The 13,867-nt window shown below is 40.3% G+C and overlaps 1 protein-coding gene across 3 annotated transcripts in view; it reads right to left on the reverse strand.

The window, feature by feature from the left end:
* The window catches only part of MCM8 (minichromosome maintenance 8 homologous recombination repair factor), a 35,228-nt gene that overhangs the window by 19,821 nt on the left and 1,540 nt on the right, over positions 1-13,867 (reverse strand). For all 3 annotated transcript variants that reach the window (XM_073339675.1, XM_073339677.1, XM_073339676.1), the window contains exons 3-9: positions 13,176-13,323; positions 12,900-12,974; positions 8,094-8,176; positions 7,790-7,939; positions 5,627-5,730; positions 4,928-5,126; positions 2,197-2,282 (exon numbers count right to left, since the gene is read on the reverse strand). In XM_073339675.1, coding sequence (XP_073195776.1) covers positions 2,197-2,282; positions 4,928-5,126; positions 5,627-5,730; positions 7,790-7,939; positions 8,094-8,176; positions 12,900-12,974; positions 13,176-13,323 — 845 coding nt within the window. The remainder of the gene's footprint in view (positions 1-2,196; positions 2,283-4,927; positions 5,127-5,626; positions 5,731-7,789; positions 7,940-8,093; positions 8,177-12,899; positions 12,975-13,175; positions 13,324-13,867) is intronic.

Here is a 13,867-nt window from a genome sequence, read left to right on the forward strand (position 1 = left end):
TGGGTAAACCTTGAGGGCATAACACCCCCTAAGCCTTACAGTAGTTGCTATCACCCTCTGCAGATGCACCAGCACAGTTGCACTTTTCCTGAGAGGTGGGAAGGTCCCAGAGCTCAGGTTCCAACCCAAGCCCAGAAGTCTACACAGCAATGAAACAGCCCCCCAGCCCAACCCCACGAGCCAGAGTCAAATAGCACAGGCCAGCTGCAGGTTTTTATTTGCTGTGTAGACATACCTTTCGAGTCTGCTTTCAGGCTCAGCAACTGCATAGGAGATAGCCCCCTTTCACAAGTAGGTTTGGAGCACACTAGCTTGTGAAAGAGTACTGCATCCCAGAACACAGGTGCTGCATACTAATAGGAAATGCACCTATCAGTCCCAGCAGTATGGCTGAGGCTGGAAGCCAAAGCAGGCAGGCAAAAAGTGGCTCCCTAGAGCAAAGGCTGCAGAGGAGCTGCATGTGAGGCTTTTTCTTGCTTGGGATGGGGAAGAGACCAGCTCCTGGAAAAAAGTGGAGCAAACTTCCTGTGCCCTGAAAGAGAGCCCACAAAGATTACCAGCTGAGACAAGCAGAAGGGTCATTTTGGAACCAAATTTGAATCTTTTGAAGCATTTCCTATACTCTGTATTTCAAGTAAAGCAGGAGATCTGGGAACCACCTCTGGCTACTATTAGGAGGCAGTCTGTACTGTCAGTTGTGTTGTGTTCCTGAAGGAGAGACATAGCCCCTTGCCTGGTGATTGACAGGTCTGATCCTATCTTTTCAACTTCACAGCAGAGCTAAAGCATAAGAATAGAGAGCCTGAACAAGGAAGAGTTTATTTTAGTCACCGAAGTGAACAGGTAGGACTGATTATACATAGGGAGCAGATCTGTTGCTGAGCAACAAGGTGACATTTTCAGTCTATTTTTATAGTAGTAAAATAATCAAATATTTTGTTTTACTTCATAGGTCTAAGTCAGACCCTTAACATTGCTGTAGTTTTTGTAGTTTACTATAAACAGGTTACATTCTTTTAAAATGTGTTACTTTAAAAGAAGGCAGGGTTACGGCAAGTATAAAATATGACTTCTGAGACACTATACTGATATTAGGAAGGCACAGGATATCCAGTTACTCAGTCCCCCTGATAACATCCACCTGTCAGATTACCACAGAAGTTGTCTAACAATGGAGGTACTGTACCAAAAAAGCCCCAAACCCACAATGCAAACAAATTAGGACACCAATTCTGCAAAGACTTATATATATATATATATATATACACACACACACACACACACACACAGAGAAATTCTGGCCCCTCTGAAGTCAATGGTAAAACTCCCATTCACTTCAATGAGGCTAGGATTTCACCCTCTGGAGTAGTCCCCACTGAAGTCAACCCACAAATGCAAAAATTCAGCCTTGCTGGAATAGGGCCGAAGAGCTTTTCCAAATACTGTGCTACTTAACTTTACATCTGTTCTAAAAAAATTGTAAAAAATCAATTTCAGAAATAGTTTTGATTAGTTTAGACTAGAAGGAACACTTGACATTTATATTATTTATTTCTACTGCAGTAATACCTAAAGGCCCAATTTTTTCTATTCTTGTACAAATAGTCAAAGCCAATCCCTGCCACAGATACCTTAAATTGTGAGCTATTTACTTGATTGATGTAGAGAGCAGAAAAATAGGGAAACAATTTAAATATCTGTACTTTATTCCTGTTCAGGTTAGCTTGTGTTTTTTCAATAAAACTTTAAACCAAGATTTTGACACTAAAATTCAATACAACTCATTCAACTTTCTCAGTTGACAGGTGTCATGTAACAGCACCCTGCTAGCCAACTACTGTGATGTTTTCCTTACAACTCATTCATTACAGAAGGTACTTTATAATGGATGTGATCACATTTATAGAATGGATGCAATCATGTTCATAGCATGACCTGAAACAGTTCACAGCGAAGCCATAGTCAAGATAAGAAGAATTTCAATGAACTTATTATACGGAGTAGGGACAATATATAATATGGAATAGTGCTTTGGTGAAACAATTATTTTGTAGCATATTCTTTTGATCAGTGCTTCTTTTTACACAATGGATAATATGAATAAAAATGCACATTTGCTTTAGTAATGTGATATCCTCTCAAACCTGTTAAACTAAATTTGTTTGTGAAAGGATCAGACACTTTAAAGTTGCTTACTTAATAGACTGCCAATCCACCGTAATTGTTAAAGGAGAGCTTCTATCTGCGGCGAACGATCGTCCATGGCACTCAGGCAGAGGACACTGTAACAGTATTAATTCGTGATCAGGACTGATAAAGAAAATTATTCTCTTTATTACAATAGTTTAAGGTGCCTTATTTGATTTTGAAAAACAACAGTACTCTGTGTGCAGCTCATTAGTAGCATATAAAAAGAAAACCTTCAGTTAAGCTTAGATTAGGGATACCAACTGGCATGGGTATAATTAACAGAAAACTATCACATAGTCGTTTAAACACCTAGCATTAGAATTCCCGCCATCCTCTTTTTTCCACGTTTCTCCTTCATTTCAGATACAACTTTAATGGGTATAGATCAGGGTTAGAATCATGAATCATAGAACTGGAAAGGACCTCGAGAGGTCATCTAGTCCAGTCCCCTGCACTCAAGGCAGGACTAAGTATTATCTAGACCAAGTATTATTATCCCTGACAGGTGTTTGTCCAACTTGCTCTTAAAAATCCCCAATGATGGAGATTCCACAATCTCCCTAGGCAATTTATTCCAGTTCTTAACCACGCTGACAGTAAGGAAGTTTTTCCTAATGTCCAACCTAAACCGCCTTTGCTACAATGTAAGCCCACTGCTTCTTGTCCTATCCTCAGAAGTTAAGAAGAACAATTTTTCCTCCCTCCTCTTTGTAACAACCTTTTATATACTTGAAATGTTATCATTGTGTCCCCTCTCAGTCTTCTCTTCTCCAGACTAAACAAACCCAATTTTTTCAATCTTCCCTCATAGCTCATGTTTTCTAGACCTTTAATCATTTTTGTTGCTCTTCTCTGGACTCTCTCCAATTTGTCCACCTCTTTCCTGAAATGTGGCGCCCAGAACTGGACACAATACTCCAAATGAGGCCTAATCAGCGCGGAGTGGAGCAGAAGAATTACTTCTCGTGTCTTGCTTACAACACTCCTGCTAATACATCCCAGAATTATGTATGGTTTTTTTGCAACAGCGTTACACTGTCGACTTATATTTAGCTTGTGATCCACTATGACCCCCAGATCCCTTTCCGCAGTACTCCTTCCTGGGCAGTCATTTCCCATTTTGTATGTGTGCAACTGATTGTTCCTTCCTCAAGGGAGTACTTTGCATTTGTCCTTATTGAATTTCATCCTATTTACTTCAGATCATTTCTCCAGTTTGTCCAGATCATTTTGAATTCTAATCCTATCCTCCAGAGCACTTGCAACCCCTCCCAGCTTGGTATCATCCACAAGCTTTATAAGTGTACTCTCTATGCCATTATTTAAATCATTGATGAAGATATTGAACAGAACCGGACCAGAGCCAATCTTAACTCCTAGGCACTAGAAAAAAAAAACCACAATGTTAATACGGCATCTTTTGTGTCTGTTATTTTTATTTTCAGGTCCCTTCAGAGGAGAAAACTTTGCACTTGGTCACATAATAATAATACTAGACAGTTACCTCATTATTATTTTGTATATGTGTCTTATGGGGTCTTAGATCAAGGTAGGAAGAACAACAAAACAAATATAAAATCCTGGAGAGAGCTGGTCAAAAGTTTTCTGTTGGAAAATGCTGATTCAACAAAATCAAAATGTTCTATGCAAACATGTTGGTTCCATCGAAACTTTAGACAGAAACCAAGTGCATGGTTTCCAGGAAACCTGCCCGCCCGCTGCTCCTTAGTTCCTTGACAGCGTGGCAGACACCTCATGGAGCTGGTGAATGTGGTATGTCTTCACAGCCAAAACAAACAAAACCTCACAGCAGCAAATCTTAGAGCTCAGGTCTGCAGACTCAGATTGGCATTGTGGCACTCAAAATAGCTATGTAGGCATTCTGGCTCAGGCTGGAGCTCAGGCTCTGAAACCCACCACTCCTCCCTGGGTTTCAGAGGCTGAGCTCCAGCCCAAGCATGACTGTCTACCTGGCTATTTTTAGCACCACAGTACAAGTTCAGTGAGCCAAAGTCCGTAGACCCGGGCTCTGAGAATCACTGCCGCAGGTGTTTGGTTTTTTGTTTTGCAGTGTAGACACACCCATGGGCTACTCAGGCTCTGCAGCTGGCCAGCTCCTGGGCAGCTCGCCAGCCAGCCAGCAAGCCTGTGGTAGGCAGCCAGCAAAGTGAAAAAAGTCTGTTTGGTAGTCCTGAAAGGGATTTTCCAGAAAAATTTCATTTCCGCAAAAATATTTCAAATATTTACTTTTCATCCCAATTTGGGACAAACCTTCCCCCCATGAAACATTTCAAATTTTTCACAGGAAGGGATTTACATTTTCCAGCCAACTCCAGTCCTAGATAAAATTGCTAAATACAGTCAGAACACTGACTAGCCCTTTCTAAAATGGGGTGGGAATGGGTTCAGGGAGAGGAGAAGAGAGGAATTCTTTTAGATTTGTGGAAGTTTCTATACTTTTGGTTTTCCATTTTAGTGGTACCCAAAAATCAAGGAAACTTTTTTTTTTTAAATACCTACCTCATATGATGAAGACGTACAGTAACATTGGGATATACAGTGATTTTTGTGGGTCAGTAACTTATTCTAACTTTGCTGAAGTATTAAATCCATTTCATCCCTCTTTAAATCCTATAAACTACTTTTTAAAATCTAAACACCACACGTGTTGACAGTTTCCAAATACAGGAGATAGCAAAGGGGAGGAAGATTTTAAGATAAAAGTATTTTAAATTACCTTTGTGGGAAGGGAATATTTTCCATCAGGCAGAGGAAAACTCTGAATATACCCACATGTGCTGCATATAAAGGCCATCTTGGTGCATAGAGGCTTAATGTTGCTGACACGCACGACAGTGCCACGCAGGGCAACATACTTCCCATAACAATTAGCCCGAACATTCTTCAGTTGAGTCAACGGGTCATAGTTGTACACCCTACATAAAAAGGTTACCACACAACTTTAAAACTCATTACCTTTAAAGAACAAAAAATCTTGTTATCAAATATGCATGTATGTACTAAACACGAAAAGAGATACAGCCAGAGGAAAGGTTTTATCAACAGAAGACAAATCTAATGTTTTATTGCAAATCTAACCTCTCCCCAGAATACATGACACAACCATTAACTCCTATTACCCTAAGAGGAAGTGAAGGCTGCCCAGTCAAATTCTAATGTTCAGAATTCCCAAACTATAAAGAGAATACATAGCATACACACACATACATAGCAAACACTCTTAGGTTTCATTTACTCTATAGAAACTACCATATATGGGGACCCTGTAATAACACAGTAAACCCCAGCCACGGTTTAACACATATTTCAGTCTTGCAGCACAGAAAGGATCAACATTTAATGGCAATTTTCCATGAGAGTTTCTTACTTTCTCTGGGCAAATAAATCTTTCAAATTAACACAGAACATCCTTTACCTTGCATGAATATGTGGCACATTTATTATAGGTTCTTCATCAATTGGTAATCCTTCTTGTTCCTGAAGTTCAGCTGCATACCTTTCCAGGTCCTTAGTTAATACCTAGATAGACAAGAAAAAATAAACACAGGCTCGGAAGAACCAGCTTCAAGGAATGGGTAATAGTATTTGTTGAAGTGGGAGTTTTTACGGTGTTCTCTTTTAACATGCTGCTCTCCTTTCTGGGTGTGGCCTAATAGTTCATTTGCAGTTGAGTTTTGCTACCTTATCCTGCAGTTTTAAACCTCTACACAACTCTGCAGAAGGTCTCATTGACTATTAAGCCCAACCAATGGGATTATTTTACTGCTTTTGCGCTTTTCCATTTGACAACCACAGATTTTCCTTTCATATTTCACATGGATCTTAAATTAACATCTTTGTTTTTAATAAAAAAAAAGTAACGCATTGTAGCCTTATCAATGGATTGGCGATTGATTGATTAATCTCTGATTGCAGTCAAAAAAGGTTTGGTCTCCTGAGGACTACAGCATCAGGAATATTATCTGCATCACTAAAATAAGAGACCCTAAAACCACATGAGAAATCATTCCAATTTGTCACAAGTCCCTTCATTAACAAATCCACTAAGCAGATAAACAATCCCATAACACTGAAATATGATAGTAGATAGCGCAAAAGTGTTTAGCTCTAAGATTTACATTGCTCACATCTCCCACTGGGAGATCCTAGAGTGCCAATCATCTTCCTCCTCCTCCTCCTCCTCATCGTGATAATCCCCTGTGTCTGTCATCTTGGCATCACCCAATGCATCTACTCCCAGCACACAGGCGAGGCAACACCTCTTCATTCTGAGTTATGCTTATGCCTGCTGAGGTTCATACATATGCATATAGGTTCCAGCTCCCTTCTCCTTATCCATACTTTCACACCCCACTAATTTAGAGGTGTTCCGTTTCTCATTGGCTATGCCTTTAGCTCCCCTTTTTCTCCTTAACATCTATGCCAATGGGATATCACAGCAACTTGAGATTATAACAGAATCCTGCAAAATGTTACTATCTGGCATCTTGCAGTATTAAATGGCACATTGCAGCATATTTTTCAGTCTATTGCTGCATAGTTTCCAGAACATCAGCACTTAACACATCTTTCACTGTAATCTTACACTTTACTAGTACACGGTTATCTATCTTCCGGTCAACTAATCATGCCAACCGGTTTCAGGCCTCAGGCCTTGTTTAGCTAAGCTGAATATCTTACAGGCCTGAGGACTATAGGCTCACTGTTACTTATATTTCACCTCTGAAAATACTTGATACCTTTTTTTCTTGGCTACTGCACAGAGTAACCTCGAATTCTAAACTATGTGCATGTATGGATACCATTAATCTCAGCAGATCTGTGAGTATATTTGCTGCTACTGCAGAACCAGCGTAAGGTGGCTAGCCTTTTTAAAGCAAAGGACTGAGAGCCAGGAGATCTAGGGTCTATTCACCATTTTCCTATGAACTTCCTGTGTGACTTTGAACAAGTACTTAAACATCTGTGACTCCGTGTCCCATTTTAAAAAATGGGAATAAAAAAAAATTATGAGGTATAGCTCACTAAACCCAAAGTATTATCAAGATATGATTTTGTAAGATGCACAAAAATGGTGGAGAGAGGAAGAGGGTTTTTTGTTTGCTTGTTTTTCAGTGAAGCAGTAGATTGTTATAAGTCAGAAAACCTATATATTTAATATTTGGAGGACTTACTTCTTCTACTGCTACACATAACAATTGTAAATTAGGTAAAATTTTTGGCCCAGGAAACTTGATGCATTAAATTAAACTGTTTAATCTTTAAAAATGAAGGCCTCAATCCTGCAAAATGTACTTGGGGTTCACATCATCTTTTGAAAGCCGCACACTTCAAAACTATCAACCTTTAAGAATAAACTAAGTATTTAAAAAGTCACTATTTCTAAATTTAATAAAGAGTTTAAAGACACCAATTGAAACTTTTGTAGTTGTAATAATTATACGTTTGTTTCTGGTTAAAAACCCTTCTAACAGTGAGCACTGGTCTTCTGTATAAATGTGGATTAAAACTTAAAGTACAAGCCATAATTACACAAATACATCCTACTACTTAACATCTATTTGGAGTCCATATTTACCTGATGTATTGCCAAACCCATGCAGTCCAATATTTTCTGAGGCATATCCCTTATATCAGTAGATATACTTGGTATCAATTCAATTAACTCTTTATCTTGTATCAGCTCTTTGTAATCCACAAGAATACTCCCTTTTCTCTCTATTTCATCCTACAAAACATTTCAAGTTATAGAACACATTTCACGGAGATAAAACAAAAGGTTTTGATTAATATTATTCTTGAGATATTGTAGTTGAAATATAGACAAAGAAAATATATACAGATCTATTATGCTATTGTAGCAACAGTTGTGGGTGTCTTACCTTATCATAAAGTTCAATGTGACGTGTAAAAAACTTTTCAAATGCTTGAATCTTCTGGACAAAAGGAGAGCTGTCATCAAACGCTAATCAGATACACTTCGCATTAGTAATTAACCCAAAGATAAATATCTACATCAATACATCATATGCTTTATTTGTAATTAGAAGAATTTATTATAGAAACCAATTCATCCATTAAAGACATTGATTTTTTTTTAAAAAAAAATCAATAAGGGTATTTATTTAAATAATCCTTCTATGAGGTTTCTTCCACACACACACTTTACCCTCCATGGTTTTTGCACCTTTCTCTCAAGCACAGCCACCTTCCTTCAGAGGACTGGATACAATAATTTCTTGAGTTTATCACAATACAATTAGAGTTAATGAGACAGAAGAGAAAGGAAAGTTAGGTGGGGAAGGGATGCCAACTGTACCAACTTGTAAGACGTGGACCTATAATAAGATATGGTCATAGCAGGTCTTATGCCATCATGATGATGTCTTGCAGCATTTCACAGGACTGGTAGAATAGGTTCAGGTTGCCTTTCCTAGAAAGGGTGATATTTTCCCCATTATGTTTGTGCGCCAAGATTGGGGAATGTCTCAGTAATACTCCTGTTCTTCTAAGTTAAGAACTATGAGCTAGGATGATGTGGGATCAATCCTCAAAGCAAAGGAAGTAAAATTTAATGGAAGGGGTATTTTAATGCTTCTCAGTTGTGGGGTGCAGATGGTTGTCCATGTGGGGGACTATCATGAAGCAGGACCAACAGAACGCTGATGGTGAGGCATTACAGTAAGTAATTGCATCTCCAGCAGACTGCAGATTTACTATGATTTGTGAACTGCAATCAGATTGTTGAACATCAGAATTTGTTCAATATTTTGGCTTTGGTTTAACATAGGTTGGATGAAGATGGAGCGCATTTTACGTTGTACAGCACTCATTTCCAAGCCTTGGCTCACACAGAGATTGCAAGTTGTTCATTTGCATTTGTTTGGATAGGGGGAATATGAGCAGTAGATAACACTTATCCCCTGGCAATACTGGCCAACAGTCCATCTAATTTGGAGATAGAGTTCTTGCATGAGAGTATGCAAATCTTTCAGAATCCGTATACACTCCTGGATCTTCTCCATTAGCTATCGTGGTATTTCAAAGCTGTTGTCACAGCAGCCAACTCAAAGTATCGTGGAGTGCAACCAAGACCCAGAATCACTGGCTTAGATGGAAATCACAAAGCTACTTAAGATTAATTAGAACTTCAGATAGGCAAAGGCTAAGATTGCAAAAAAAGGGCAGAAAAAAGGAGGATTTGCTCATGTCTCCCTCCATGTTTAGGGGACCAAATTATTTACATTTTTAAATTAATTGGTTAGTCTCTAAGGTGCCACAAGTACTCCTTTTCTTTTTGCGAATACAGACTAACACGGCTGTTACTCTGAAACCTGTCATTATGCAAGGCACTGCATTTAGCCGTATGGAGTGGAAATCTATCAACTGCATGAAAAAACTTGTACAGATACAGACAGACATCATCTTCCTTTCCAAATGCAAACAGATGGACATCGTACCAAAAGGACTGAAGGTAAAAAATCCATTACAATCTACATACCACACAGACTATGCTGACAGCTTGTGCCACACGCTCTCAAAGAAACTGCGGAATCACCTGATCAACATCCTCTACAGCAAACAGGGAAAGATTAAGAATGAGCTCTCAAAAATGGATACTCTCATAAAAAACCAACCTTCCACACAAGCTTCCTCGTGGCTGGATTTTACTAAAACTAGACAAGCCATTTACAACGCACACTTTGCTTCTCTACAAAAGAAAAAGGACACTAAACTTTCTAAACTACTACATGCTACAAGGGGCCACAGCAATGGTTCCCTCAACCCACCTAGCAATATTGTTAACCTATCCAACTATACTCTCAGCCCAGCAGAAGCAGCTGTTCTATCTCGGGGCCTCTCCTTCTGCCCCTCCACCCCCACGAACATGATACAGTTCTGTGGTGACCTAGAATCCTATTTTCGACGTCTCCGACTCAAGGAATATTTCCAAAATACCTCTGAACAGCATACTAATCCACAGAGGTCTCCCTACCAACACTACAGAAAGAGGGATTCTAGGTGGACTCCTCCTGAAGGTCGAAACAGCAGACTGGACTTCTACATAGAGTGCTTCCGCCGACGTGCACGGGCTGAAATTGTGGAAAAGCAGCATCACTTGCCCCATAACCTCAGCCATGCGGAACGCAATGCCATCCACAGCCTCAGAAACAACTCTGACATCATAATCAAAAAGGCTGACAAAGGAGGTGCTGTTGTCATCATGAATAGGTTGGAATATGAACAAGAGGCTGCTCGGCAGCTCTCCAACACGAGTTTCTATAAGCCATTACCCTCTGATCCCACTGAGAGTTACCAAAAGCAACTACAGCATTTGCTCAAGAAACTTCCTGAAAAAGCACAAGATCAAATCCGCACAGACACACCCCTGGAACCCCGACCTGGGATATTCTATCTACTACCCAAGATCCATAAACCTGGAAATCCTGGGCGCCCCATCATCTCAGGCATTGGCACCCTGACAGCAGGATTGTCTGGCTATGTAGACTCCCTCCTCAGGCCCTACGCTACCAGCACTCCCAGCTACCTTCGAGACACCACTGACTTCCTGAGGAAACTTCAATCCATCGGTGATCTTCCTGATAACACCATCCTGGCCACTATGGATGTAGAAGCCCTCTACACCAACATTCCACACAAAGATGGACTACAAGCCGTCAAGAACACTATCCCCGATAATGTCACGGCTAACCTGGTGGCTGAACTTTGTGACTTTGTCCTTACCCATAACTACTTCACATTTGGGGACAATGTATACCTTCAGATCAGCGGCACTGCTATGGGTACCCGCATGGCCCCACAGTATGCCAACATTTTTATGGCTGATTTAGAACAACGCTTCCTCAGCTCTCGTCCCCTAAAGCCCCTACTCTACTTGCGCTATATTGATGACATCTTCATCATCTGGACCCATGGAAAAGAAGCCCTTGAGGAATTCCACCACGATTTCAACAATTTCCATCCCACCATCAACCTCAGCCTGGTCCAGTCCACACAAGAGATCCACTTCCTGGACACTACAGTGCTAATAAACAATGGTCACATAAACACCACCCTATACCGGAAACCTACTGACCTCTATTCCTACCTGCATGCCTCCAGCTTTCACCCTGACCACACCACACGATCCATCGTCTACAGCCAAGCTCTGCAATACAACCGCATTTGCTCCAACCCCTCAGACAGAGACAAACACCTACAAGATCTCTGTCAAGCTTTCTTACAACTACAATACCCACCTGCGGAAGTAAAGAAACAGATTGATAGAGCCAGAAGAGTTCCCAGAAGTCACCTACTACAGGACAGGCCTAACAAAGAAAATAACAGAACGCCACTAGCCGTCACCTTCAGCCCCCAACTAAAACCCCTCCAACGCATTATTAAGGATCTACAACCTATCCTGAAGGATGACCCAACACTCTCACAAATCTTGGGAGACAGGCCAGTCCTTGCCTACAGACAGCCCCGCAACCTGAAACAAATACTCACCAACAACCACATACCACACAACAGAACCACTAACCCAGGAACTTATCCTTGCAACAAAGCCCGTTGCCAATTGTGCCCACATATCTATTCAGGGGACACCATCACAGGGCCTAATAACATCAGCCACACTATCAGAGGCTCGTTCACCTGCACATCCACCAATGTGATCTATGCCATCATGTGCCAGCAATGCCCCTCTGCCATGTACATTGGTCAAACTGGACAGTCTCTACGTAAAAGAATAAATGGACACAAATCAGATGTCAAGAATTATAACATTCATAAACCAGTTGGAGAACACTTCAATCTCTCTGGTCACGCAATCACAGACATGAAGGTCGCTATCTTAAAACAAAAAAACTTCAAATCCAGACTCCAGCGAGAAACTGCTGAATTGGAATTCATTTGCAAATTGGATACTATTAATTTAGGCTTAAATAGAGACTTGGAGTGGCTAAGTCATTATGCAAGGTAGCCTGTTTCCTCTTGTTTTTTCCTACCCCCCTCCCCCCCCAGATGTTCTGGTTTAACTTGGATTTTAACTTGAAGAGTGGTCAGTTTGGATGAGCTATTACCAGCAGGAGAGTGAGTTTGTGTGTGTATGGGGGTGGGAGGGATGTGAGAAAACCTGGATTTGTGCAGGAAATAGCCCAACTTGATTGTCATGCACATTGTGTAAAGAGTTGTCACTTTGGATGGGCTATCACCAGCAGGAGAGTGAATTTGTGGCGGGGGGTGGAGGGTGAGAAAACCTGGATTTGTGCTGGAAATGGCCCACCTGATGATCACTTTAGATAAGCTATTACCAGCAGGACAGTGGGGTGGGAGGAGGTATTGTTTCATATTCTCTGTGTATATATAAAGCCTGCTGCAGTTTCCACGATATGCATCTGAGGAAGTGAGCTGTAGCTCACAAAAGCTTATGCTCTAATAAATTGGTTAGTCTCTAAGGTGCCACAAGTACTCCTTTTCTTTTTGCGAATACAGACTAACACGGCTGTTACTCTGAAACCATCTTCCTTTACTGCACCTTAAAAAAAAAAAGTATTAAAAAGGGTCTAAGAATGAACTGTAATGTCACTCATTTCTTCAACCCTCTAATCTATTTTCCCTCCTATAATACACAAATCTAGGAGGAAATGGGAGGTAAAATATTTATTCTAAATTATTTAATATACCTTCAGAGAAATAAAGCTTCCAGCCTTTATACGGAGTAATCTGGTCCAGTGTGGACTGAATTAATCGGGGTTGTGCTGAAAAGTATGAAAATAAGATTGGTTAAAGCAGTGTAAGTACAGTAGCATCTCAAACTTCATCAGTTGCGGTTTAGAGCACTGGTAAGCAAAGCTATTGCACACAAGAGCAGGTAAACATGCACTGCTGCTTTAAAATGCTCTATGATTGGATTCTAGCATCAGAGATTAATGATAATCTGTTATGTAGAACCAATTTACCAGACTCAGACTTTCCAGTGTTTCTTTTCCAGTCTCTTCCTCCATCTCCTCTTCCTCGCCATCTTCCTCTCCAGCCTTGAAAGCCACCTCTTCCTCGTCCAGACCCTTTACCTCTTAATTCGTTACTCATGTTACCATGTGACTGAATCTGGAAATTGGATTAAACTGATAGGATAAAACTGTCAAGGAAGATTTATAGTAATAATTTATGATGATTAGAACAATTTAACCAAGAGTTATTAGTATATTGTCATTTATTTTTTAAAAAAAGAGAGAGGACCAGCCATATGTGGAATGAGTTCAGGATCCTCCCTTCTCAAAACAACAAGTGATGGAAGTACGATTGGCTACATACTCACATTGGGTGTGAGGTTAACTCCATCAAATTCTATAAAACATTGGCTGGCTGCCCAGCCTCCTCATGACAAATAAAGATTGCTATTGCAGAATATATTTTTTCTCATTTATACTCTTTAGTGATTTCAACTAGAGTTGGAATTTATCTAGGTTCTCAGATACCATGAAGATATGGATCATGTAAGTGCCTCTCTCTTATGCAGATAGGTTTGGGGGACAAAGAGCTGAAACTAAGGCAGCGTTTCTCAAACTTTTGAAAGCTGAGCCCCACTTCAGAAAAATGAAATTAACTGTTCCTGTTATGTGCTGCTAAAAGTCTACACATCTTAATTGAT

The sequence above is a fragment of the Lepidochelys kempii genome, chromosome 3 (assembly GCF_965140265.1).
Source record: "Lepidochelys kempii isolate rLepKem1 chromosome 3, rLepKem1.hap2, whole genome shotgun sequence".
Lineage (NCBI taxonomy): Eukaryota > Metazoa > Chordata > Testudines > Cheloniidae > Lepidochelys > Lepidochelys kempii.